The following is a 25,746-nucleotide window of genomic DNA, read 5'->3' as shown; positions in this document are numbered from 1 at the left end:
GGTGGATCAACTCGACGCCCTGGATCTGGGCCTGGGTGGTAGCTGAGTTGGCAGACCCCCAGCTCTCCTGCACCCATACCACCCAAGCAAACACTCCAGTACTTCCCCCTCTTCCAATGCTATAGCCAGCGAAGGACAAGGACAGCTCTCCCATGTTCACGTGCTTCCTGGGGCAAGGTGTGACGGGCCAGCTCTCTAAAGTGCCACAGCCAGTGAGAGGTGGGGCCAGCTCTGTTCAGCCCTTGGACATCAACAAGGTCCCAGGCAGCAGTCCGGACCAGGGACATTCCAATGACCTTTGGTGGTAATATGGGCCACAGACATCGACACAGAACCCCCACTACTGCATAGCCACAGACCTAGACATGGCCCTCAGTGGCAGCATTGGCTGGGACTTCACCATGGCCCAGTGGCATGGCAGGCTCCTCACATCAGGCTGTTTCTCTTCACCCTCAATCTCCAGTTCCATCTTTCTTCACAGTGCTCAAACCATTCAGCTTCTCTTTCTCTCCCATCTCTCCACCACATACTTGCACATTGTAGTGGCTCAGGTGGTGGCTCATGTGGTGGATGGGTCTCTCGGGTTGTCTGTTTTTGTTTTTTAAAATTATCTATTAGCCAGGCCTAGTGGCATATACCTGTAATCGTAGCACTCAAGAGACAGAGGCAGGCAGATCTCTGTGAGTTCAAGGCCAGCCTGGTCTATATAGTGAGTTTCATGTTAGCCAGAGCTACATAGTGTGATCTTGTCATAGAAAAAAATTATTTACCTTTATTTTATGTGTAAGAGAGTATTGCCCACATGTATGTGTGTATGTATGTATATGTATATGTGTGTATGTATGTATGTGTGTATGTGTGTGTATGTATGTATGTATGTATACCATGTGATGCCTGGTATTCAGGAGGCCAGAAGAGGATCTCAGATCCCATGAAGCTGGAGTTACAGGACATGAGTGCTAGGAATTGAATTTGGGTCATCTGGAAGAGCAGCAAGTGCTCTTAACCTCCGAGCTGTCTTTCCAGCTCCCATTCTTTACTCATTCTTTATTTAAGTTGTTTATATTACTCTTATGTTATTAAGGTTCTGTAAATAGTCTACATCCAAGGTCTCTGTCCAATATATAGTTTGCAACTATTTTCTCTAATACTTGCATTTTTTCCTTTGGTTTGCCATTTCCTTTCTTTCTGTGTCTGTCTGTCTGTCTATCTATCTATCTATCTATCTATCTATCTATCTATCTATCTATCTGTGTGTGTGTATGTATGTATGTATGTATGTATGTATCTATCTATCTATCTATCTATCTATCTATCTATCTATCTATGTATGTATGTATGTATGTATGTGTGTATGTATGTGTGTATGTATGTGTGTATCTATCTATCTATCTATCTATCTATCTATCTATCTATCTATCTATTTATCTATCTATCTTTACTGGGCTTTCATTTGCTGACCTGGCTAGCCTTGGACCTTAGCTTCTCTAGCTTTAGACTTTTAAGTAGCTGAGATTACAAATATATGCCACAAGACCTGGTTGCCTCTTCCTTTCCTTTTTCTTTCTTTCTTTTTAAAATTTTTAAGTGTGTGTGGTGTGTGTTGGGGGTGTGTGGGATTGCATATGTAAGTACAGGTCTCTGAGGAGCCCAGAGCAGTTATGAGATGCTCTGGAGCTGAGTTTACAAGCAGTTGTGATCTGATGCATGTGCTGGGAGCTGAATTGTTGCTGCACGAGCAGGTCATGCTCATCACTGCTGAGCTGTCGCTCCAACCCCTACTCCCCCTTTTTAACAGCATCTTTTAAAGAACAAAGTTAATTTTGTGAGTTTAACTTATTGATTTTTTCCTTTAGAAATGTGTTTTTTTTTTTTTAATTTTTTGGTGGTACATGCTTTTGATGCTATGTTCATCATTGCCAAACTCAAAGCTGTTATGATTTTCTTTTATTTTTATCTAGAAGTTTTATATGCTTGCTGAATATGTTCAGATCTATGATGTAATCCAAGTTGAGCTTTATAGAATGTCAGATGCCTGGGCCATTCTTTGGCATGTGGATATCCAATCTTAGTATTTGCTGAAGGAATCCCTTTTCCCCTGGTTAGCTGACTTAGCCTCTTTGTCAGAGACTGATCAAATATGCATAGAGCTACTTCTGGATGGACTTTTGTGTTCTTAATTTATAGTCTATCTTCACACTTTTTACGATTATTCTTGCTTATTATAAGTCTTAAAGTCAGGTAGTATGAGTTCTCTAACTGTTTTTTTACTTTTGGCAATTTGAGATGGTAGTTTTTATTAGATGGGACTCTTCTGCATGTCATTATCCATCAACAGAATATCCACAGTCATTGGGATGACCAGAAATGATCTCCACCAGGTTTCCAAATGTCCTGGTTAGGGACCATAGCACCCCTCCTATAGAGAATTCTCCTATAGAGAATCTCCTATTTAAAGGAAGGCTAGCATCAGCAACATTAAATGATACAAAAACAGAGCCAGCATTTCCAGGTTCCAAGGAAATAGATTTTTAATCTGGAATTCCATACCCAGCCAAACTATCAATCAAATGTAAATGCAAAATAAATACTTTAAGACACATAAGGACTCAAAGACCTTCTCACAGGCTGTCTCTGGAAGAACTACTTGAGGATGTACACTGCAAAATAGAAAATGTATTCAAGAAAGAGTGCACAGGATCCAAGAAACAGTGGACCCAATCCAGAAGCATACTGCCAAGAAATCCCCAATGAACCATGTAGCAGGCCCAGAAAGCAGCCAGCTCAAGTTCTAGCTGTGAGCCAGAGAGCTCCCAAGAAGATTTTTTAAGGAGAAAGATGTGTTTTCCACAACAAAGATGATATTAAAAGAATGGATGCTCTCACTGCATGTGTATAAAGATTAATAAATGATCGTAAACAATCCATTCTCATTGTCATCTCCTAAGTCTTGTTTCCTTTATTTTCCCTGGCATGCTTACAGCTCCTTTTTCTTCCTCTTCAGTTCAATATGCACTACTTGGCCTTTAATTTACCCAATTATAATACTGGAAAAGGAAGTTAATGGTATCTCAGATTTTATGCTGAAAGCATAACTTGGACCTTAACTTGAATCATAGTGTGGAGTATACATTCTATAAATCTGAACAAGGAAAAAGTGAAAGTGTGAAGACAAGGATGGGAGACTGGGTAAAGATGGCAGTCCCCAGGTGACTCCCCAGAGAGAGAGATTCAGAGGCAGAGCTGGCTGTCTAGGCTTTTCTGGGAGTGCTTTTGGGTATGGCACCTGCTAAGGATGCAGGGAGCTACGCTAAAGCTGAGCAGATGTATAGACCCTGTAGAGGTCCCTGGTGGTCATCCAAGGAGCTTTGGAGCTGGCATGACCCTGCAGCATGGCCCACTGAAGCAAGAGGGCCTGGCTGTGGAAATTTTTATGAATTAGTTCTGGGATGATAGTCATCTACGAATGGGAGATAGAAACCTGCCAATTCCAAGTTAGACCCATCATCATAGGGCGAATTCCAAAGGGAATCTGAGTTTGGAGCCATTAGCTGCCAGCATGTATCATGACAAGGGCTTTGTCCTAAAGTGAAATCCTCTGTGGGCAGCCACAGCAGTTAGTACTGTGTGCTCATTGGAAGCTGAAGGCTCTGCTCCTTTCTTGTGCACTGTGGAATTTAAACTAGGGATGGAGTCTGATTGGACAGTCCTAACTATTTTATTTGGTTCATCATATTAGAACACCTCTGCTTTATCCTCACCTACGTGACCTACTGTTCTGTTCATCTATGTGTCTAGGACAAGGGCAGGGGCATTAGGGGAACTTATACAGATAGCTGGTAGTTGAGTCTAGAAACAGGTATCTGAACTCAGCACATGTGGTGTCCAGCAGTGAAGATCAAAGCCAGGGAGAATAGAGGATGTCGCAACCGAGAAGGTAACCAGTGGGTTGTGCTTGGCCATCTTGCCAAGCTAGGCATACATGGCAGGGTATGGATGTTTTAGGTCTCTTATTTTGAGAGGTGCTGGGGGGAACTGTTCAGCTTAGTACAGAGCAGGAGGAAGAGTGGAGATTCTACAGACCCAGTCTTGGTTCAGTCTTCCTTGGCCCCACAGGGAAGCTCTTTGCTCACATGCTGTTGTTATGACCAGGTTCGTGTTGAAGCTCATGATTACATTGTGTAATGCTGTCAAAACACCCTGTATGTACCCTCTACTATAAACAGCTGGGTGTGCTCAAGTTGGCTCATGCTTGGTCTGGATGTTACCTGTGCCCTTATCCCAGATGTACCCATAGTCCTTGAATTTAACCCATAGCTTGAAGTCTGCCATAATGGGAACATTTACACAACAGAGATGGGCAAATGACCCAAGGGATTTTTGTTTGGCTATTAAATGTTCACTAGAAAGTCATTGCTTAGCCGGGCGGTGGTGGCGCACGCCTTTAATCCCAGCACTTGGGAGGCAGAGGCAGGCGGATTTCTGAGTTCGAGGCCAGCCTGGTCTACAGAGTGAGTTCCAGGACAGCCAGGACTACTATTTTAAATGTAAAAATCAAAACATTATGCACTTTAGATATACAAATGGGATGTAGCATAACACTGGTTTTCACAGGACACTTACAAGATTTACAAAGATAACATCAAGTTTTTTGAAGTATGTCAAGTAGCCTTGACAAGGGACAACATTAAATATTTCATTTAGAGTGATGTATACATAACATCTACTTGAGAGAAAAGACCTTGATGATTTCGATGACCCCAGGGAGGGCCCTACTTTCATTCTCCCCCTCTCTGTAGATATGATCAGAAAACTCTCAAGGAGTGTCTAGAAGGATATTAGCAAATATGAGTTAGTGAAGTCAGTGTTATGCCAGAGTAATGTCAGTCTTAACAAAAGCCATGCCTTCAAAATGTACATAATAAAGTTTTAGAAATGTCAGAGATGTAGTTAAGGCTTTACCCAGAGGCAAATTAATAGCCTTAAAAGCGTTTGCTAGAAAATAAAAAAAAAAAGGAAAGAATCCTTAAACCCGAAGAAGACAAAACATAAATAAATTTTGTTCAAAGAAATTTGGTATATGAAAATTATGAAGATTCACACAATCAAGAAATAGTATTATGCCTGAGCAAGCTGAGACTCCGAGGGAAGGTAATTGCTGCAGGTCTCAGTGCTTTCTGGCTACCTTTAGATTACATAAGGAAACGGCAGTTTGTGAGACTAGTAGTGTCTGATGCTACAAAGCATATCTTGTGTTTTAGCAGATGTAGGCCTGTAAAATATGCCAAACAGCTCACGAGTTACATGTTTTTCTGTTCACACGACCTAAAATCATGGGTCAGTAGCACTAACGTACAGTTCTCCTCATTTCTTTTAAGTAACCTTTGTATGACAGAGTGGTTGGCAAGAGTGGACAGGAAGTGCTGCTGGGTGGTCTGCTGGCTGAAGAGCTGAGGATGGAGGGTTGAAGATCTTGAGGTTGAGCGACGAGGGTCTGAGCGACCAGAAAGGAGGAGCTGGAGTGTGGAAGAGCTTGGGGTCAAGGTGCTCAAGTACACTGAAAGAAACAGGCTTGAGAAGCTCTGAAAACACACCCGCATGGCTCGCTAAAGGGCGGGGCTGATTGAAGGCTAAGGGACTGAGGCATGAGGAAGGACATCGGACTGAGGGAAACTGAGGAAAAGGCTGAGGCTAAGAGGAGCTGAAGGACTAAGGAGGGGGGCCTAGGGTCTGGGAGCTGAGGGGCTGAGGCTGTGAAGGGGGCGGGACTGAGGGACAGGGCGGGGTGCGGGAACGGGCGTGTTGGAGGGGGAGTGCTTAGAGTGAAGGGCTGAGGTGCTAAGGGGGCGTGGCTGAGCCTCTAAGGGGCGGGACTGAGACGAAGGAGGGTACAAAAGAAGGGGGGAGGTACCCAGAGCTTAGGGGCGGGGCTGAGATGCGTCGGGAGGCAAAGCTGAAGGGCGACTTGAGAGTGTGGACTTGAGAGAGGTTGAGGCGCCAAGAGGGCGGGGCTGAGGGAATGGGGCGGGGCTGAAGGGCTGACGGGGCGGGGCTGAAAGACTTACCGGACAGCGCTGAGGCGCTGAGGGGACCGGGCGGAGGCTGAAGAAGAAAGCGGAGGATCTGAAGGAAGCCGGGCTGAGGGACTAGAGGATGAGGGGGCGGGACTGAAGGATTTAGGGGATTGGGTTGAGGAGCCAAAGGGGCGGGGCCGAAGTTAAGCGCTAGGATAGGAGCAGAGGGACCTGAGGCTTGCTTAGGGGGCGGGGCTGGGTCTAGGCTGAGGGGCTCAGCAGTGGTGGCTCTGAGTTGCAGAGGCACTGAGGAGGAAGGCGCTCCGGGTGGAGAGGCGGGCCCGGCAGGCGGCGCCCTCCCTCACAGGCACCTCCTCCCTCTACGATCGTAGGGCTCCCGCTCCCTCTCGCGTCGCAGCCGGCACTTTGCAAACTCCTCGTCTGCCCGCGGCGGCCGCAGCTCCGTGCCCTGTCGGCCCCTGCCTGTCGGTGGGGCAGCGGGCAGCGGGGTGGCGGCGGCGCGGGGAAGCGGGAGGCGCCGAGGCACTGGGCGTCCGCCGGCGGAGGCGGGAGCCGAGGCGGAGCCGCGCCAGCCCCGCGCCGCCGCGCCCCCCGGGCCGAGCCCCGTTGCCGCGCCGCGCCGTGCCGCGCCTCCGTCCCCACCGCGCAGCCATGGCTGCGCCGCCGCCGCCCCGCTGTCCGCTCGCCTGAGGCGCGGCCATCCGCCGTGGAGACCATGGCGAGCGCCGCCGAGCCCCCCGGAACGGCGGCCGAGTACCTGCAGGAGCTGACCCGGATCGTCGCGGCGCAGCAGGAGCTGCTGGCGCAACGGCGGCGGCGCATCGAGGAGCTGGAGCGCCAAGTGGCGCGGCTGAGCCGTGAGAACGCCGGCCTGCTGGAGCGGCACCGGCGACACCTGGCCGCGTGCGCTCGGCGCCCGGACCCGAGCCCTTCGCCACTGGGCGCCATCCCGGAGCTCGGCAGCCGCCGCGACAAGTAAGTGCAGAGCGGCGGAGCGGGCGTGCCGGGGACGCGCGAACTTCTCAGGGGGCTGTGGAGTGAGTCCCTCGGCCGGACCCTGCCGCTCCCGGGACCTCCCGGAACTGCCATCCGGCCTGACCTCGCCGCGCGGCTATCGCGTGCAGCGCCCGCCTGCCAGGGGCCGCCTGGGCCACTCATGCTTAGTGCTCTCCACACCGATCCTGCGCCGTCCAGCCCCGGGGACTCGTCCTCCTCCCCCAAGACACTAATTCCCCTGCCTCGACCCGAGATTACCCCGGCTATTTCGGACAGAGGATTAAGGAGACGCCGGGGAGGCACATCCCCACCGCCCTGGCCCCTGGCGTCCCGGGAGCTCCAGCCTGCAGCATCTTCGCCTCCTCTGGGTGCTGGTGCCGGAGCCCTGCTAGCAGTCTTCTGGGCACATCTGGGCGGGGCTCGGTCTCTAGGCTGGGGGCTTAGGTGAAGCTGGGATGGAGTTGCCTGGTTTGCCGCAAGCTTTCTGCCTACTCCTTCTGTGGTTGCCTTTGGGACTGTCAGGGGTCAACTAGAAAAAGTGTTCGATGTGGTCGGTAGCTCTAGAATAAGCGACCTGAGAGCCTCTGGGCATGAAATGCTGGAGGAGGGAGTTACACTGACTCCAGATAGGAAATCTGATTCCTTGGAATGGGAATCAAGGCACTGGAGACAGCGTTTCTCCTACCTTACGTCGGCTGCATCCTGCTATGGCCGTGGGACAGAAGGCCTGCTACAGCCTGCTTGGAACATTTGTGCTAGGGCTGGTCCACTCTTTGGAAGAGAAGAATTGTGTGTACGGGTGGAGGGTCTGGAATGCCAGAATGTGGCAGAGTTCTGTGGCTCTGTAGAGGGCAGGTTGAGGTGTTGTACTCACCCCTGCTTTCTCTTCATTTAGGAGATAGGGGACTGTGGCTAGCTCCTAACTGGGGTCATTGATTAAGGGCTTCTTCTTCCACTTGAGAGCACAGAGAGGGAGCTCTTAGTTCTGAGGCTCTTCATTAGTCCCCTTCACAGAAGCTGTGGGTCAGCCCATGCTAGATGCAAGATTGGAAAGTCTGGGCTGCCCAAATGAAGTCTCTTGAAGCTTAGGGAGGGGGCACCAGGGCAGGGACACACATTCCTGTTTTGATAGGGAACAGTGACACACGTTGGTGGACTGATGCCTTACAACACTATCCCAGGAGATAGACATAGATTCTTTCAAAGTCACCCCTACTGACCAGCAGGAGTATGTGGACAGGAGAATGCTGAGGGGCAGAGGTTTCTTTCCCTGCCTTGGGGGAGTCTCCGTTGTCCATCCAGACAGTGGTCTTGGCTGAGGAGGTCAGAGGGTGCAAATGCTGAAATTTTATTTCATAAGATTCCAGCTTGGAGACCATCTGGCTTTGCTTTCCCCCCTACTAGAGGCACAGCCAAAGCCTGTGTCACCTTAAAAAAGTATGGTGTCACCTTTAAGGAACGCAAGAGGCAGCACAGTTTTTTTTTCTCTACAGTCTAGATTCAAGGCAGTTTGCAAACTTGAATATGCACACTAGGAGTCTGGGCTTCTTTGCTTTATGTGGATTCTGACCTAGCAGATTTGGAGCAGGCTGGAGAATCTACTGCTTTCACAGACTGGGACATACTATGATATTGGAATATAGACCCCATGATAAGGAGCTGTGAGGAGTGGGGTTAGGACAAGGAACAGGAGGGTCCCTTCAAGACAGAGCATACCAACCCCGTTTTCCTGTCTGCAACTAATTTCCTAGTCCTTTAGGAAAAGGAGTACCAATTCCTTCCTCTTTTGGCAGGAAAGACCTCATATCCTTCCTCTAGTTCTGCGAGATGAGATAGTATTTAACTGTTGTGTGCTGGGGGCCCTGGGGCACTAGGGGCTGCTTTTCCAAACATAGAGGGGTTTGTGTCCAGGTTATGTAAATAAAGTGACTGATGTGAAAGATGTGAAAGAGTGTGTGGTGACTAATGCCCTTTGAGAGCTTTTATTAAGTACCTGTTGTATGCAGAACCATCAGAGATAATATTTGGTGATATAGGAAGAACCACAGAAGAGATAAATAATGCCGTATAAAGAAAAGAATGTGGGTAGATGAATTTGGGACTAAGGCCCAGCTCTACACATCCCAGCTGGTGACTGGGGGACAGGTCACAGGACCTTTCCTCATCCCAGCTTTCCTTAAATGCACATGAAGCAGGAATCAGCCTAGCTGCCTCCCATTCTTTTTTCCCTAAGGTAACACACACACACACACACACACACACACACACACACACACGAGTGTGTGTGTGGGGGATGGGCACTTGGTAGGTAATTCATGCAGGCTAGATTCTTCCCATGTCTGTCAGTTTCTCAATTCTTTGGATCAGCTGAGCCCAAGCAGGAGGTGGAAACTTAAAGGCTATGTGCAAGAGATGTGCAATGGGGGAGATGGAGCTGTGGCGAAGGGTTGCTGGAGCTGACAACTGTTATTAGCTGAGTTTCCAGAGGTGAAAGAGCAATACAGGGCCACAGTTTGGGGGGAAAATGGAGCTGGGGGTCTGGGCTCTATCTCTACCTTTGGGCATGGATGATGCCATTCTCAGGTCTCTCTGTTTGCATATAGTAGCCCTTATAAGAGATGGTCTGACAAGCATGCTGGTCGAACAAGATCTGACTGACCTTTTTCTAGGTAGCTGGTAGCCACTGCAGCCTGAGTTAGGAACTCCCTGTTCACTATATAGATGAGTTTCAGGGGTCCACTGCTTTCCCTGAGACAAGAGTGAGCTTGATAATTATCTCACTAGGCACAGATGCCTAGACATGTTAGAAGCTTTCAATCCCAGAAACCTTTAAGCTCTTCCTTAGAGGGCTTTCTTGCATGTCTTGACCTCTAGTGCCAAGAGTCATTATTTATTCCAAGCACTGGGAGAAAAGATTAAAACAGGGAAGAAATCCATTCATTCATGATGCCTTTGCTATCTGGGAGTTACTTGCTTCTGTTGTTATTGACGTTGATTTTCCCCTGACATCAGCACTCATATGCAGTGTGAAGTCAGCTACATTCTAATGATACATTTCTAGAAGTACATTCCCCTCATTCTGGATACCTTGTAGGTGCTCAGAGTATGTTGCTTGAATGGTTAGAGCCTGGGAAGAGAAGAAGTATTAGAACCATCATATAGCAGGTACAGATGAATATATTGAGCCAAGTTTAGGAGAGCATGACAATATCCCCTAAGGATTTGCTGTGTGCTCATACCTTATGTGTCATTACTCCTATCAGGCAGAGACAGTTGCTGCTCCCATTGTACAGATGTGAAACCTAGGCTCAGAGTGATCACATGCCTTGTTTAAGCTCTGCCATCTGGTTGTAAGCCAGTGTTGGATCTCACACTGTTTGGCTTCTGATCTTGCTCACCTCCTGCCTGCCTTTCACACTGTGGAATGATCAGACCACTTCTCAGGATTCTTTTTTGGCTCCTGGCCAATGCTTGAAGGTACACAGCATGCTTAGATCCCTTCTGCCCTATTCAGTCTTGTCACCAATGCAATGCTTTGGGCGGTGATTGTGTAAAGAGGAAAAGATAGAAGAAGGTGACCCCCTTTTAGCCTTTGATCTCCTGAAGTTTCTTGGCAGAAGTAAACATCAGCCTCAAGTGGCTGGGGAGAGGCCCAGTGGAACAGCCTCTTCCGCCTTCTCATCTGCTCCAGCCCTCAAGGGCTGTCACATCACACATCACTCTGAGAGGACATTTTTTTTTTTTTTTTTTCTGAAGCTCTGAGTTGGTGACTCACTCTGGGGGAGGTTTTTCAGTGGCATTCAGTGTCTGTTGACTTACCAAACAAAGTGCTTTTCCTGGGTTTGTGGTGACATTAACCATGATGGTGGTGCTTCATTTCAGGGATATGCTCAAGGGTGGCTGTAGAAGAGGGGGTAGCAGGAGGAAACTGGACTGTCCAAATTGGCAGCAGGCAGATAACACAGAAAGCACTATGATGGTCCTGGCAAGGAGCCTTTGAGTTGTGTTCCTCAAAGTGGTTAGGAAGTACCAAAACTGGGGTGTAGGGCCTAGGAGGCAGAGCACTCTTATGTGCAGATTCCTTTCTCCCTAGGAGCAAAGACTAGGGGCCTGGGAGATGCTCAGAGGGTCTTTTTCTCCTCATCTGTGACTGTGGCTGAGAAACGGGTGGCAGGAGACCCTGTGTTTATGTTTCCACTAAATAATATTCTTATTCTCCCAGCTAAGATAAAGCTTGTATCCAGTGCTGGGAAGATGTCCCTCTGTCAGGAACAAGCTGCACCACACTTTGGGACACTTGTCCTAGTTGGACAAAATGTATTAAACTGTAAGGGATCAGGGTGAGCCATTCTTATTTTTCCAGCAGATGGTAGAGTCCACAGAAAGATGAGGGAGTGTTTTTCTGAAGCTCTCTCCCAGCCGTCTGACAAGCTAAGCAAATTATTATTTTACAACCCAGAAAATAAATCAGGGAATGCTTCTTTATCTAGCTGGCGCTGAGAGAAACAGTGAGTGGTGCAGTGTGTGAATTGCAGTTGAGAGCTGCTAGTGCTTTCGACGTGAGTGTTCACACCAGATTCAGGCCACCTTGCCTGCAGAAACCTCAGACCTCAGGGCTTTAGCATGGGGAGGGAGGTGTGAGCGCTTGGCCACAGGAGGCAGGCATTTGGGGACATCGGCATGTTCTGTCATCAGGATGGCTGTTTGTCAGTTATTTTGTCTATGATATTGCTTTGACAGTTGATTGGATTGTTTGTGCTACTTTATTTTATTTTTTATAGAAGAGCAACATTTGGCTTAACTTGGGAAGTACACTGTTCTGTGCTTGTCTGGGTGTCAATAGGAATAATTACCACTGTGCCAGCAGAGAAACAAACATAGACAAACTGGGAGTTTGTCAAATCTGGAATCCAAGAAAGCGAAACTGACCTATCTGAAAGGGAATAAGAGCTACTGATGCAGTCATCTGAGTTCAGTGGATCTCCTGCTTGCTGATGCTGACCCAGCAGAGACACAGGTCAGGCTGCAGACCAGATCTCCCCAACTGTAGGCTAAGTGTGGCTGAGTGACATAGATGGAATTCCTGTGTATCAGGTCTTTTCTGTGGAGCTGATAACTCAGAGTTATGAAGAATGCAGTGGTCAGTAAGTATTATGTATGGAAAAGGCTCTGGTTCCATCAACGAAGCTTTGATGTTGTAATGCTCCTGTCACCCTAACTGCTCTAGGCTTCCTCTGGAGGACCTTTAAGGCGTTCTCATGACTAGTCCCTGGGCAGTTAGCCCTCATCTAACAGTGGGTTGGAAGATCTAGCCCTTGATGTAGCTGTTTTCCACTTGCTCAAAGTTTGTAAGTTCCAGCCTCTCCAAGTCATCTCATGACAAATGAGAGTGACTACTTCTTTAGGGGATCAGGCATAGGAACTGCCTGTGGTATCTGCCACCAAAGACTCAATAGATGGTAGCTTTGGAGCAGGGTTAGCCAGGACATCGAAATTGCTTTGAAGGATCGTTTAGCTCCAGAATTTTCAAATATAGAAAAGTAAAAAGAATCATGCAGAGCTGAACACTGCTTCCCCTTCCTTCCCTCCAGGTTCTGCAATTAAAGTTTTTCAATATTTGCTTTATTGCATGCCTCTGTACCCTTGAGGGTACTAAGAAACACATGGATGGGAGTGAACATTTATGGAGTGCCTACTGTGTCCCAGGGATGAGCTCAGTGAAACAGACATGTGATTGCTACTACCTCTATTCACCCTGCTCCTGGGCCACACAGGTAGGCAGGATTCTTGTCCTTTGTTAGGGCGGCTTCCCCACTGCCTCCATTTGGAAACATGAATAGAGATAGAGCTTGGGTTGGAATAGAAAATGGGGCTAAGCAGTGTGCAGGCCCAGAGCATCTGAAGTAAGTGGTCACCTGTGGACATCAGCACAGGCTTCCTGCAGGAGGTGTCATTTGAGCTAGGGCTTTGGGAGCATGAGGGAGTAAGAGAAGCCCTGAGTGGCTATGATAAGTCAGTGAATGGGGACAGCTGGGCAGAAGCCAGACAGGCACAGATGAGTCTTGATGCATTTACCTTGCTCAGGACCCATATGTCAGATGGGCAGGGGCTAGGGAACAAAACTAGATTAAACCATTCCAAGTTGTGCCTTGTTTAAGTCCTGATTTAGAAATATGTGTTTTTCCTTTCAGGAGGAGGACAGAACTACAGAGGAATAGGAGAGAGGGGTTGTAGAAGTGGCTCAGCAATTAAGAACACTTGTTACTTTTGCAGAGGACCTGGGTTCAGTTCCCAGCACCTACATGGTGGTTCACAAACATCTGTGACTCTGTTTGGAATTGGACAGCCTTTCTGACCTCTGAGGGCATCAGGCATGTTTGAATGCAGATACATACAGACAGGCACAACACACATGCACACAAAATAAACAAATCTTCAAAGGAAAAGAAAGGAAAAGAGAAAAAAAAAGAGAAAGTAAGGAAGTCTTACTTGGCTCCTAGAATGCATCAAATTACAACCATAACATTAACTAAACCTATTTCATTTTCCTATTTATTTATCTGTTGATTGATTGATTGATTGCAACAGGGTCTCATGAATTTGCTGTGTAGCCAAGGATGACCTTGAACATCTGATTGTCTTACCTTCATATCCTGAATGCTAGGATTACAGACATACAGTGCTGGGGGTTGAGCTCATGGCTCTGTACAAGCTAAGCAAGCATTCTCCAAACTGAGCTATGTCCCTAGCCCCAGAGTCTCTTTTATGTTTGCACTGACACTGGACTCTCTTGACAGGTATGGGCTTTATCATCCCATTTTGCAGATATGAAATCTTAAGACCTTTTTTTAGCAGTTTTCCTACCATCACCCAGTGACAGAGGTAGGACCTGGGCCCAGGTCTGCCTGCCTTTTATGGTCAGTATGCTTCACTGTACTATGTTGCTTTGAAGCTACTCATAGTGCATTTATCACTATGTGAAACATTTGAGACCTTTCTAGGTGTGGTACAGTTTCAGTCACCCAGACCTTTGGTTAAGGTACTAGTATTAACTCCAGCTTTATCATCCACACAGAGACATCTGTCATTTTAAACTTTGGGTGTCAAGTTTTGCATCTTAGTGATACTTGGGTCACCTTGCAGAGATCAGTCTGCTTATAGGAGACCTTGACCATTTATGGCAAAACAGCCTCAGTGGCAGCGCCCTGCTGGCAAGACCACTGTGGGCAGCATTGTTAACAGGCGTGGGAAGGGCTCTCTAGCTGCTTAGCCAATACTAGACACTCCTCTTGGAGTTCGTTTGAATATCTTATTGTACATATGTATATTTGCTAACCTTCTGGAAATCTGTGTGGTAAAGTAGCACGTGCATTTTCATTTTTTTCACATAGGATATGTGGGGACGTGTGGTTATATGGGGAACTGGAACCTATACCCTCTTCAGGCCTTGTTCCTAAGCATCTTTGTTAGAGGTACATTAGTGGACTGGGTGGAGGTCTTGACTGCTCTCTGTGTACATTTTCATAGTGTATGTTGCACCTACAGAGAATCAAAGGTCTTGGCTCAGGATTGGGAAGTCCTCATCTAACTGCAGGAAGCATGTTTTGCTAACGGGACTTTCTTGAGAGTGTCCTAGAGCCAGCTGGGTCCTCTCAGTGTTGTGCAAACAGCTTATGGAGTATTCAGCAACATGACCAAGGTGTCATGTGAGATTCTGCTGTTTCTACAAACTTCAGTGCTCAAATGACAAGCCTGTGTTGGTGGCACTGGGACCTGCAGGGTCCACAAGGCAGCTGCAGGGACCATGATAGGGATGAGATTTATGGATGGTGACTTAGTTAGGGTTTCATGACTGTGAAAAGACACCATAAATGTGGTGGCATCTCTTATAAAGGAAAACATTTAGTTGGGACTGGCTTACAGTTTCAGAAGTTTAGTCCATTATCATCATAGAGGAAAGCATGACACTGTGTAGGCTGAAGGAGCCGAGAGTTCTACATCTAGATCTATAGGCAGCAGAAGGGGACTGTCTTCTGCAGGCAGCCAAGAGGAGGGTCTGTCACACTGGCCAGATGGGAACACACACACACACACACACACACACACACACACAAAACCACAAAGCCCCTCCTTGACAGTGACATATTTTCTCTAACAAGGCCATACCTCTGAATAGTGTTACTTCCTATGGGCCAAGCATATTCAAACCACCACAGATGGGCTGCAGAGTCCATGAAAAGCCCATAGCTGAATGGAAACTGGTATAACAGCAAGTGTAGAAAATCCAGGGACACATTCTAGCCTTGAGTTTCACTTCCATTTTCTGCTCCTGAATATGAGAAATGAATTTTCCTGAGCCTCAGTTTCCACATCTCTGTTCTGAGATAGTGATAACTAGATTTCCCTCTCTGGATTGCCTGATTTGGTAGAGGCACAGGGGAACCAGTGTGTGACAGGAATAGCAAGTGTTGACATTTTTTAATAGATCCAGCTAGGGTATAGGGAGTACCAGCTTAAATAACAAAAGCAAAGGCATTCTTAGAGCCCACACCACTATTTGGCTACATTTCCTTATTCAAAAAATGGAACAAAAAGGGGTGGGGGGGGATGGCTAGCATCTAAAACATTTGTTGCTCTTGCAGAGGATTGGAGTTCAGTTCCCAACAGCCATCTAGGGAATGCTCTAACTGTGTGTAACTTTGGCTCCAGGGCATTCAGTAAGAGACACCTACATCCACATGCATGCACACTTACAGATATACACCTCTACTCATAAAATAAATATTTTAAAAGAATGAAATGTATTGTCCCTACCCTTAGTCATAATGATTAATCACAATTCACTATTATGATTGGCTGTTTATATTGTCATTGTCAACACTTGCTACAACTCTATGGTACAAATAAGGGAACAACACAGGGAGGCAAAGGTGGTGGAGGTACTGGTTTGAGAAAGAATCATCCAAGCACATCAGATGAGCGGTATTCTTTTAGGAGCTTCTTTGAATGTTAGTCCATTATGTTTAAAAGGTATACCAGGCAAATGTAACCAAAGAGAGAGAAAGAGAGAGAGAGAGAGAGAGAGAGAGAGAGAGAGAGACAGAGACAGAGACAGAGACAGAGACAGAGAGAATGGCGACACCAGCCAGGCATGTAGTGAATATCTGTAATACCAGCATTCAGGAGGCAGGCAGGTTTCTGTGAGTTTGAGGCTAGCCAACAAAATGAGTGAGATCTTGTTAAAAAAAATAAAAATAAAAAACACCAATAGCAAAAAATATTAAATTTTGAGAAAAAGATTGCTATTGTGAATAAGGAAATTCTAAAGAGGGTCAGTCCCTCAAGAAGATATAACCATAGCAAACAAACATACCAAACAACAGAACCTCAAGATGCATGAAGCAAAAACTGACAGGGATAAAGGGGAAACACAATTGAAGAATGATAGGGAAGAACATCAACACCTGGCTTTCAACAGTGACTAGAACCAGCTTCAGAACACATATTTCATTCTTACCTGGAGAGAAGGAGGGCAGAGGCAGGAACTGGTCAGGGATGTTGGCAGCGAATCCCAGACCCTGGGGGAGAAGCTGGCAAACATGGATGCAGATCTGCGACAAACCGTGGGCACGAGGGAATCACCCTGGAACCGTGAGAACAAGTTGTCTCTGCTGTTCCTATAATGGAGCCCTGTCCCCAGCTACTAGTCTCTCTGTCTCTGTCTCTGTCTCTGCCTCTCTCTCTCTCTCTCTCTCTCTCTCTCTCTCTCTCTCTCTTCATTGTATATAGGTGTATGTGTTTATGTGCATGCACGCATATGAGTGTGTGTGCAGGGCAGAGGTCAGTGTTGCATATCTTCCCCAATCTCTTCTCCGTCATATTTTAGGGGGCAAAATGGGCTGAGTCTGTTACTGACCCTGGAGCTCACTTTTTCAGCTATGTTAGCCAACCAGTGAACCCCTGGGGTCTTCCTATCCCTGCCCACCCCCACCCCCACCCCAGTCTGTGATTATGGGCATAGGCACTGCTTCTGAATTTTTTTTAACATGGGTGCTATGGATCTGAAGTCAGGTCGTCATGCTTACATGGCAGGCACTTTACTGATTGATCTACTTCTATAGACCCTCGTTAGATTTTAATGAATAATTAGCAAAGAAAGAGTCAATAACTCAATGAGTGAACCAGTCAGCTAGTCACTTACTCTACATGTTCTATTTGTTACTGTCTTAACTAAGTTAAAATTTAGTCTCAAACCCAAACACCGTTTTATTTTATCTCAAGATTTATCTCAGCCTTGGGCAAGGCCTGGGTAGGCTATTCTTTTCCTTGTATCATCAAGGGAAGTTGCTCTGTAGTATATAATTGGAGATGGGCTTGTCTGAAGAATAAACAAATGCCTTCACTCATGTGCCTGGCACCTGTGGAAGGGTCTCAAAAGCTGGGCTCAACTGGAACCACTGACTGGAGAGTCCATATGAAGCCTCTCTAGTATGGTAGGAAGTCAGCCAGGCAAGAATGTTCTAAAAGGTCTGAGAGGGAGATGTAAGACTTCTTTTGACATACTCTTGAAAGTTCCAGAAGGTTACCTCAGCTACTCCTGTCAGTCAACCAGGTAGGAAGACCAGCGTAGACTCTCCAGCATGAGACTTGGGCCTGTTCTAGTTAGGGTTTCTATTGTTGTGCTAAAACACCATGACCAAAAGCAACTTGGGGAGGAAAGGGCTTATTTGGCTTATGCTTCCAGATCACTGTTGATCACTGAAAGAAGTCAGGACAGGAGCTCAAACAGGGCAGAAACCTAGAGGCAGAAACTGATGCAGAGGCCATGGAAGAATGGTGCTTACTGGCTGGCTCCTCATGGATTGCTCAGCCTGCTTTCTTTCTCCAGGAACATCAGCCCAGGGTTGGTGCCATGCACAATAAGCTGGGCCCTCCCACATCAATCACTAACTAAGAAAATGCCCTACAGGCTTGTCTACACCCCCTAATGGAGGCATTTTCTTCACTGAGTTTCCCTCTCTCAGATGACTATACCTTGTGTCAAGTTAACATAAAACTAGCCAGAATAGCTGCTCTTTCATTGTGTCTTTAATTTCCCACATTAGGTGTGCTTGAACATACACTCCGTCACTCCCTTTTCTCCAAGTTTAGTGATAGTTCCAGTGTGGCTTACTCTCAGGTGGGACACAGATCTTGCCTCTCTGTGCATGTATTCCTATCACAGAGACTTTTACATGTAGGGCCACTGTATTAGTTAGCTTTGTGTTAATCTAACAAAGTATCTGAGAAAATCAGCTTAAGTAGAGAAAGGTTTCCTGTGGCTCACAGTTTTCCCGAGGTTTCAGCCCATAGTTATTTGACTGAATTGCTTTTGGGGTTGGAGTGAGGTAGAACATGGAGGCTGGAGTGCATGTTAAAGGAAGCTGTGCCATGTGCCATGATAGCTGGCAAACTAAGTAGAGAGGAAGAGACTAGAGTTCTACAGTGTTCTCCATGGACACTCTCAATGGCCTGGAGATCTCCCACTAGGACTCTGAAAACCTTCCTCATGGTTTGGAAGCCAAGCTCTTAACACATAGCCTTTGGGGGGGAGTTCCAGATGTAGGATTTGACAGTCACTCAGAGAGGTTGGTGGTATGTTTGAAGAGGCCAGTGACCACAGAGTTGGGGATGCTTCTCATGCTTGGGATCTGGCCTGTAGCCTTGGTGAAGACTGGCTAGGGCAGGCAGGATCCCCTACCTAGTCACTCTGAGAGTGCTTACCCATCTCATCTTCATTTCCCACACTCAGAGCTATATTTTTAACTCCTGCCATATGGTAAAGCAGCCAAAACACCCAGGAGGGAGTCTGGGGAAAATCATATTCATGGATACAATGTTGATAACGTCAGCCAAGAGGGTCCCTATTCTCATTCTGCTCTTTCCTCTTGTTAACTCATCATGAGCAGCATCATCCTGATGGGCTGTCATCCAGCTAGGAACACAGGGTGCATCTTCAAGACCCCTGGTCAACCTGGTGGCTCTCATGTTGGAGAGAGTGGCTACATGTGAGAGTGGGGTCTTGAGTGTTTAGGAACATGTCATGGTGTGTGCAGAATTGGGGTCTTCTTAAATGTAAACAGGCAGCAGGTTGTGTCCTTCTATTTATCTCCTTCCTGTTCCCTCCCCCTTTTATGTTTACCTTGGCTATTGCTGTCCTTCTACTGCATCTTCTAAAAGTTCTTATGTTGCAAAGCTAATCCCTAAAGTCATATATGATAATAGTGTTTGGAGCTGTAGCCTTTGGCAGGCAATTAGGATTAGATGAGGTCTTGAGGGTGGGGCCCCGTGATAGTTTTAGAGACTTTGTAAGAAATGGAGGAGACCCAAATTAGAGTGCTGCTCTGTTTCACAAGTAGTATGCTTTGCCATGTCATAATGCAGCTCTGGTCCTCATGAGCTCCTCACTATTATTGTCTTGAACACGCCAGCTTCCAGAATATGGTCACAATGAATCTTTATTCTTTATAAAGCAATCCAGTCTCAGGCTTGCAGTTAGCAACTGATGAGAGACCTAGTCAGTTACAAATACATATATCTCTATCTCTCTCTCTATATATATATGTGTGTGTGTGTATATGTATATATGTATATCCATATCTATATCTATTTGCTGGCATGTTTTCTTTTGCTCACAAACATGCACAAGGCAGGGTGGCTATGTATTGGTTGATTGGTTCTATGCTTTCCCACATGCCCAACACTATCACTTCTTTCAGACATGTGCCATTTTTTTTTTGTTTTGTTTCTATACCATTCTCTTTGTCTAGAAAGCTCATCCCACACCCCTGTACCTGCCTTTTGAACCTTCTTGGAAGAACAGGTTTCCTATCTTAGCCTCTCTTCTGTTTGACCCATATTAGAACAAGTCTCCTCTTTATATGTATCCAGTTTCCATTTGTAGCCTGGGTCCTCTGGCAGCTTCCCAACTGCTCTTCTTCCTGTTTGCCTGTCTCCTCTCTTTCCTGGGGTGGGAGCCAGTTACATCCTGTTCATCTTTGAGTACCTACCCCCACCTGCTTATGTTAATGCAACACATTTCAAATATATTATGATTGTTTTGTGTCCAAGACCAAGGGTTTCCAAGCGGTTCACCCATGCCCCCGATGTGAGTATGTCACTGAAGAACAGGATAAAACCAAACTGGAACTTCTGTTTCACTTTTTAGTCTCAACCTGCAGCTTGTTTTTGCAGGGCTTCTCAGTGATATGTATCATATTACTGAGTGACTTCACATCAGGGAAGTCATATCTTCATGTCATTTATAAATACATGAATTCATTTATCAGACTGTTTTCTAAAATTTCTTCTGTTTGGAGAATCACATAAAAAATTCTATGGTTTGAAGTAGGCATAGTGGTGCATGTCTTTAATCCCAGAACTCTGGAGGCAGGAGCCGGTAGATATTTGTGAGTTCTAGGCTAGCCTGGTCTACATACTAAGTTCCAGTTCAGCCAAGGCTTCATAGTTAGATCTTGTTTCTTGTTTTTTTTTTTTTTTTTTTTTTTTTTTACCCGAGACAGGGTTTCTCTGTGTAGTCCTGGCTGTCTTGGAGCTCACTCCGTAGACCAGGCTGGCCTAGAACTCAGAAATCCACCTGCCTCTGCCTCTCAGGTGCTGGGATTAAAGACATGCGCCACCACTGCCCTGCTTAGATCTTGTTTCTAAAACAAAATAAAAAACAAAGACAAAAGAGAAAACAAGAAAAGATTAAAAATGATTAGGTCTTATAGTCTACCCCAACACTACAAAAAATACTGCTGCTGCTAACAACAACAACAACAACAACAACAACAACAACAACAACAACAACAACGTCTGTGACCCTGATTACAGCTAAGTTTTAACTACTGCAATTTTCTTCATGACAGCTGCTTTCCTGGCTTGAGGGTTTCATTAGTAGATGGACTCAAACACACACTGAGTACTGCCTATATTTACTAATTAGTTTTATCTTCACAATCTCATTTTTAGATGAGAAAATGTACCCAAAGAGGTGAAGCCTTTCTCCTGGCTGGGTTGGATGTGACACTGGTTTGTATGACTCCCAACCCAGTGCTGTTGCATTCTTGCCATGTCTGGGGTCCACTATACATACATCTATAGTCAAGCCTTTGGGTTCTGCTTTGTAGCTGGGTGGGAGCTGACTTAGATTTCTGTGATTTCTTCAGAGGATAGTCATGATAGTTCCCAGTAGACCCTCCAGTAACCTGAACCCCTGGGCAGAAGAGGGCAGGATCATGTATGTGTAGGAGAGCCCAGTGAGGGGCTGACTCAAGGCACAGGGATGGGTTGTGGGAGCAGCTAGTTCACCATCTTCTTTCCAGATTTTTACTTACCACATGCCAACTATTCCATCTTCTTCCACTGGAGACCTGGGAGATAGAGAAGCAGTTGTTCCTTTATCATAATGACAACCCGTCTTCCTTGCATAGAATGTTTTTGTTGTTGTTGTTGTATGCAGTTTCTTTGATCCGTGTTCTAAGCTGCCTTCAGGTCAGTCTTAGCCCTTTCCAGCTATTCTAACATCAAGACTGCGTGGCTTCTGAACCACAGTAGTTGGCTTCTTGCAATCTAGAAGCTAGATTAAAGCACTGAAAGATTGGGTGTCTATGGCCCTATTCTCTGGTTCATAGACAGCAACTTCTCTCTGTCTTCACATGGCAGAAGAGGGGCAAGGAGGAAAGCTCTGGGTCCTTTTGATAAGGCCACTAATTCTATTTTATGACCATTCATAGATCCCATTCTTAACTCCATCACTTAGCAAGTTAGGATTTCAGTGCATGAATTTTGGGGTAGACAAATACTTAGACCATGGCAAGACCCAAGCTAATTGTCAATTATGTAGATGGGAGTAGGGAGGGCTGGGATGCAGCCCAGGGCCAGAACTTCCTGCCTCTTTGCCTTGCTACATGGTGGGGAAGTGTGTGCTTCTCTGAGCCTGTCACCTCTGAGCCTGGTAAGGGAGCTTGCTAGAACAACCACCCTGGCTGTCCCACAAGGGGATGTGAACAGAGATAGCCCAGAGTCTCAGCTCCCACTTTTGTACTGTCCTTTAGGGACTCAATCACCTTGGACTGTGTGCTCCTGTGTGCTCTTCTTAGAAGGGTCAAGTTTTACTTCTTGAGGTGTGCCACTTTCTGCCTAAGTTCAGAGCTTTTTTTTTTTTTTTTTTTTTTTTCTGTGCTGGAAGTTGACTGACATCCATCACTTCCTCTCCCACATGGAGGCTGGGGCTGTTGGCTCTGCTGCTGGCTTTGCACAACCTGCTCCAGTCCCCAGAGTCTCCTGGTTTAAAGAGCACATTTCTATCAGGATCTTGGTCTCAGAAACCTGAAAGCTCATCCCACTTGGCCACTTAATAGGCTGAGTTTTGTTTTGTGCCTTTGAAAGGTCAGGGCTTAGCTAGTTACATGTGTGATTGGTCCTTGGAGACTTCCTAGTATGAGACCTCAGGGATGTCTCAGGCTTAGGTTCTGATTTCACTTTGAGGTGAAAGGCTATGACATTGAGATTGAATACTGTTACTTCTTAGATCCTAATCTGGGAAGTGCTGTTTGGTTGAAACCAAATTGCTGAAGTGGGTGAGTATGTAAAGAGCTGTGGCTGGAGGCTGGCTCCATCCTGTAGTGTCCAGGAAATGCTTCTTCATTTGGAACATGGGTGCAAGAATATGGTGACTTCTTGGCAAGCAGAGGCTGTAGTGTGCTTTTTATATAGAAGAGACAGAGAGACATGAATAAAATTAAAGGCAGTTGGAGAAAGCTAGAAAGACAGAAGAAAGGGAAGAGAAGAGGAGATGGAGAGATCCAATGAAAGAGAGAAATGGGGAAGAAACAAAGGATACAGGGCAGAAGGAAGTGAGAGGAGAGACAAAGATCTTAGATAAAGAGAAAGACAGAAAAGCAAAGAAACAGAAACAGAAGGAGGTAGCCTGGGAGACAGGCTCCAAAGAGGGGGAGACTGACAGGCACCAGGCACTGTGTCTGGGTTCACCCTCCTTTCCTTCCCCTCCTCTCCTCCTTTCTTCACCTATGCTGAATTTGTCATTAATGTATTCATGTATTCCTTCACCTAACAAGCCCTCTCAGAGCACCTCCAAGTGCCAGCCTTCTTGCAAGGTGAGGCTCCATCAGTCCTCAGGGTGCCAGGCTGATGGGGCAGGAAGAAGGTGGGTGAGTGGGGAGGGGGTGCCAGGCACATGTCAGAAAATGCCACACATTTGAAGGTGATGCTTTTGCAGGTTGCTTTTGACACTGATGAGAATCTGTACAAGAATGAGACTTGGATGGGGACAGAGGACATGGGCCTGCTTTTCCTGTGTGCTCCACAGCTACCATTTGCCCTGCTGATCTAACTATGCCCATTCTGCCCCTGTGTGGGTTATTCAGAAGCCTAAAGCTTTCCACAGACAGGGCTAGGCCTGCTGCTCCTTGGATTTGAAAACCAGTTTGTGTTTCAAAAGAGGAAGTGTGACAGGCAGTGAAATGACAGGCAGTGAGCCTGAAACTGAGACTGGAAAAAAAAAAGGCAGAATGTGATGGGCTTCACTTACTCACCCGGGCCTGGGCAGCTTGTTCATACAGGAAAGCCTGTTTCCAGCTGGCCTTGCAAAGGTCCTCCTACATGGTCCCCGTTGCTCCCCTGCATGGCCCCTGCTTCTGGCCTACTCAGAAGCAGAGCTTTGGGGCTATTTATATCCACTCCAGCAAATCTTTTGATCTTGATGATCCTGGGCAAAGCTTCTGTGTTGCTGGCTTTTGCATGCTGTCCTCCCAGACTGACATGAGCAGGAACAAAACACAATTTTGAGAGTGGCAAGGTTAGGTGGCCTCCTGTCCACATCCACACCTCAGCTTGGGACCTTAGAATCTGGCCAGCCAGCTCATACCCAGCCTTGTAATACACAATTTTCTCAGTGTTTTTCTGTTCTTAGGACAGGGGGACATTAGTTGAAGACCTACTATGTCTTAGGTGGGGTTTTTTTTTTTTTTTTCTTAACCTCAAAGGGGGACTGTTTTAGTTTTAAAAATTGTGGAACTCGGAAGAACACTCAGTGTGTAAAAGCACTTTTCCCCTTAGGCCTGACAACCCAAATTTGAATCACCAGGACCGTGTAAAAGATAGACTCATAAGCTTAAATGTTCAACTCCAGAGTTCCTGGGGGTGGGGTCGGGAATGGGTTGCAGAGGCAAGAGACTTCTCAGATGCTTGTGAGCTAGTTAGCATGCACAGCAGAATAACAGCAAAGAGATCCTGTTATAAGCAAGGTGGAAACTGAGAACTGACACCTGAGCTTGTTCTCTGACCGCCACATGCATGCAGTGGCACCTATATGGCTGTCTACATTCACACATACACCATACACGAGTATACACAAATCTATACTGCACACAATTTAGAGATGTGCAGTCAGTGGTACTGAGTATGCTCACATTGTAAAGCCCCCAGGACAACCAAGTTCTAGAGCTCTCCCATCTTCCCAAATGGAAGCTCACTAAACACTACCCCGACAGCTTTCTGCTCATGGGCTTCTCTCATGCTACTCTGTGAATACTCTAGGGATGACATAAACAGAGTTCTTAGCATCTATACTGTTATTAGCTTATTCCACTGAGTAGCACAGTCTCAAGCTCATCCTATGGTAGCACTTATCATCCCTCTAGAAATGGAGTAAGATTCCATGATGTACCTCTACTAGAATTTGCTTCTCCAAGGTTAGGGACCTTTGGAGCTCCCACCTCACTGCTGTTGGACATGCTGCAGCTGAGGATGCATGTAATGAACCTCCTGTGAAGCCAGGCATTCAGTGCTAAGGGTGGGTACCAGAGTGGGAGTATGTTTTGGGGATAATATGCTAGGTGTGTCAGGTGTCACTCATCCCCATATAACCCTTGACTTAGGTGTTGTTCTCTGTATTTCAGATGAGGAAACTAAGGCAGAGGAATGATGGATAAAGATAAGGGTGGGTTTGGGGCAGGCACTTAGTTGGATGAGTAGTTACCCTGAGAGGTGAGTTACTTATGCCTTCACTTCTTTAATAGAATTATTGAATTGTGATTTTTAAGCCAAATTGCTTTGGGATAGATGCAAAAATAGAGTCAGCTGTATGGAAGTGTTACTCAGCTTCTCCATCTCCAGAATTTTACCTTCTTATATTTGTTCCCTCTGCTTTTAGCCTCTTTCTCTATCTTGGGGGTTTCCATGTGGATGTGTCTCTTCCCAGGCCATTCCCACATCCATCTCTCACCTCAGCTCCCTCCTCATCCTTATTTTCTTTCTTAACACCAGTCTTTGAACTGCATGTGGATTTTTTTTTTCTTATTAGCTGTCTCTCTAGAGGATGTGTGCCACTGGAAGACAGTTTGTCTTGCTTACTCCCGTTGTCTCAGCAAGTGATATAGTAGGCCCTCAGAGTAGCCATTGAGTGACTGCTTGCATATTGCTGGCATTTTCTCACTTCCCTGCTGGATCTGCGGCCTAGGAGCTGAAGAGTACCTTGGCCTGGTCTTGACTTGGACAAAGGAAAGCCTAGCTTGGTAGCCTCTTACCCCAACATGCTTACCCCCAGCCTCTGTACTAATTGTGATGAAGTCTCCATTACTGCTGTTTTCAACTGGGCTTGTTGGGGCTCTGGCTACTCCTGATGCAAGGTTCTCTGCGCTGGCGGTGGCAG

The 25,746-nt window shown here is 46.4% G+C and overlaps 2 protein-coding genes and 1 long non-coding RNA gene across 6 annotated transcripts in view; 1 reads left to right on the top strand and 2 right to left on the bottom strand.

Annotated features, from left to right (window-relative positions):
* Window positions 1–2,522: 2,522 nt before the first annotated feature.
* LOC143443483 (uncharacterized) lies at window positions 2,523–6,752 on the bottom strand. The gene is made up of 2 exons (XM_076940115.1): window positions 6,066–6,752; window positions 2,523–5,557 (listed from the first exon to the last, which is right to left on the bottom strand). The coding sequence occupies exon 1, from the start codon at window positions 6,750–6,752 to the stop codon at window positions 6,276–6,278; it is 477 nt and encodes a 158-aa protein (XP_076796230.1). The 3' UTR covers window positions 2,523–5,557; window positions 6,066–6,275.
* Iqsec1 (IQ motif and Sec7 domain ArfGEF 1) overlaps window positions 6,688–25,746 on the top strand; it is a 316,986-nt gene continuing 297,927 nt past the window's right edge. The window contains exon 1 of one of the 4 annotated variants that reach the window (XM_034512266.2): window positions 6,688–7,010. In XM_034512266.2, coding sequence (XP_034368157.1) covers window positions 6,751–7,010 — 260 coding nt within the window. In that variant the 5' untranslated portion in view covers window positions 6,688–6,750. The remainder of the gene's footprint in view (window positions 7,011–25,746) is intronic. The other 3 variants (XM_076940108.1, XM_034512269.2, XM_034512270.2) reach the window with 3 other exon arrangements.
* LOC143443485 (uncharacterized) lies at window positions 21,410–23,724 on the bottom strand. The gene is made up of 2 exons (XR_013112524.1): window positions 23,630–23,724; window positions 21,410–21,445 (listed from the first exon to the last, which is right to left on the bottom strand). It is a non-coding gene; the product is annotated as an uncharacterized LOC143443485 (long non-coding RNA).

This window comes from Arvicanthis niloticus, chromosome 9 (genome assembly GCF_011762505.2).
Source record: "Arvicanthis niloticus isolate mArvNil1 chromosome 9, mArvNil1.pat.X, whole genome shotgun sequence".
Classification (NCBI taxonomy): domain Eukaryota; kingdom Metazoa; phylum Chordata; class Mammalia; order Rodentia; family Muridae; genus Arvicanthis; species Arvicanthis niloticus.
Note: the sequence above shows the minus strand (reverse complement) of the source record. Positions and strands in the feature narration are given on the sequence as shown.

Bases quoted from the DNA above. Each gene is read 5' to 3' on its own strand.
- LOC143443483 (XM_076940115.1), bottom strand. From the start codon at position 6,752: ATGGTCTCCACGGCGGATGGCCGCGCCTCAGGCGAGCGGACAGCGGGG.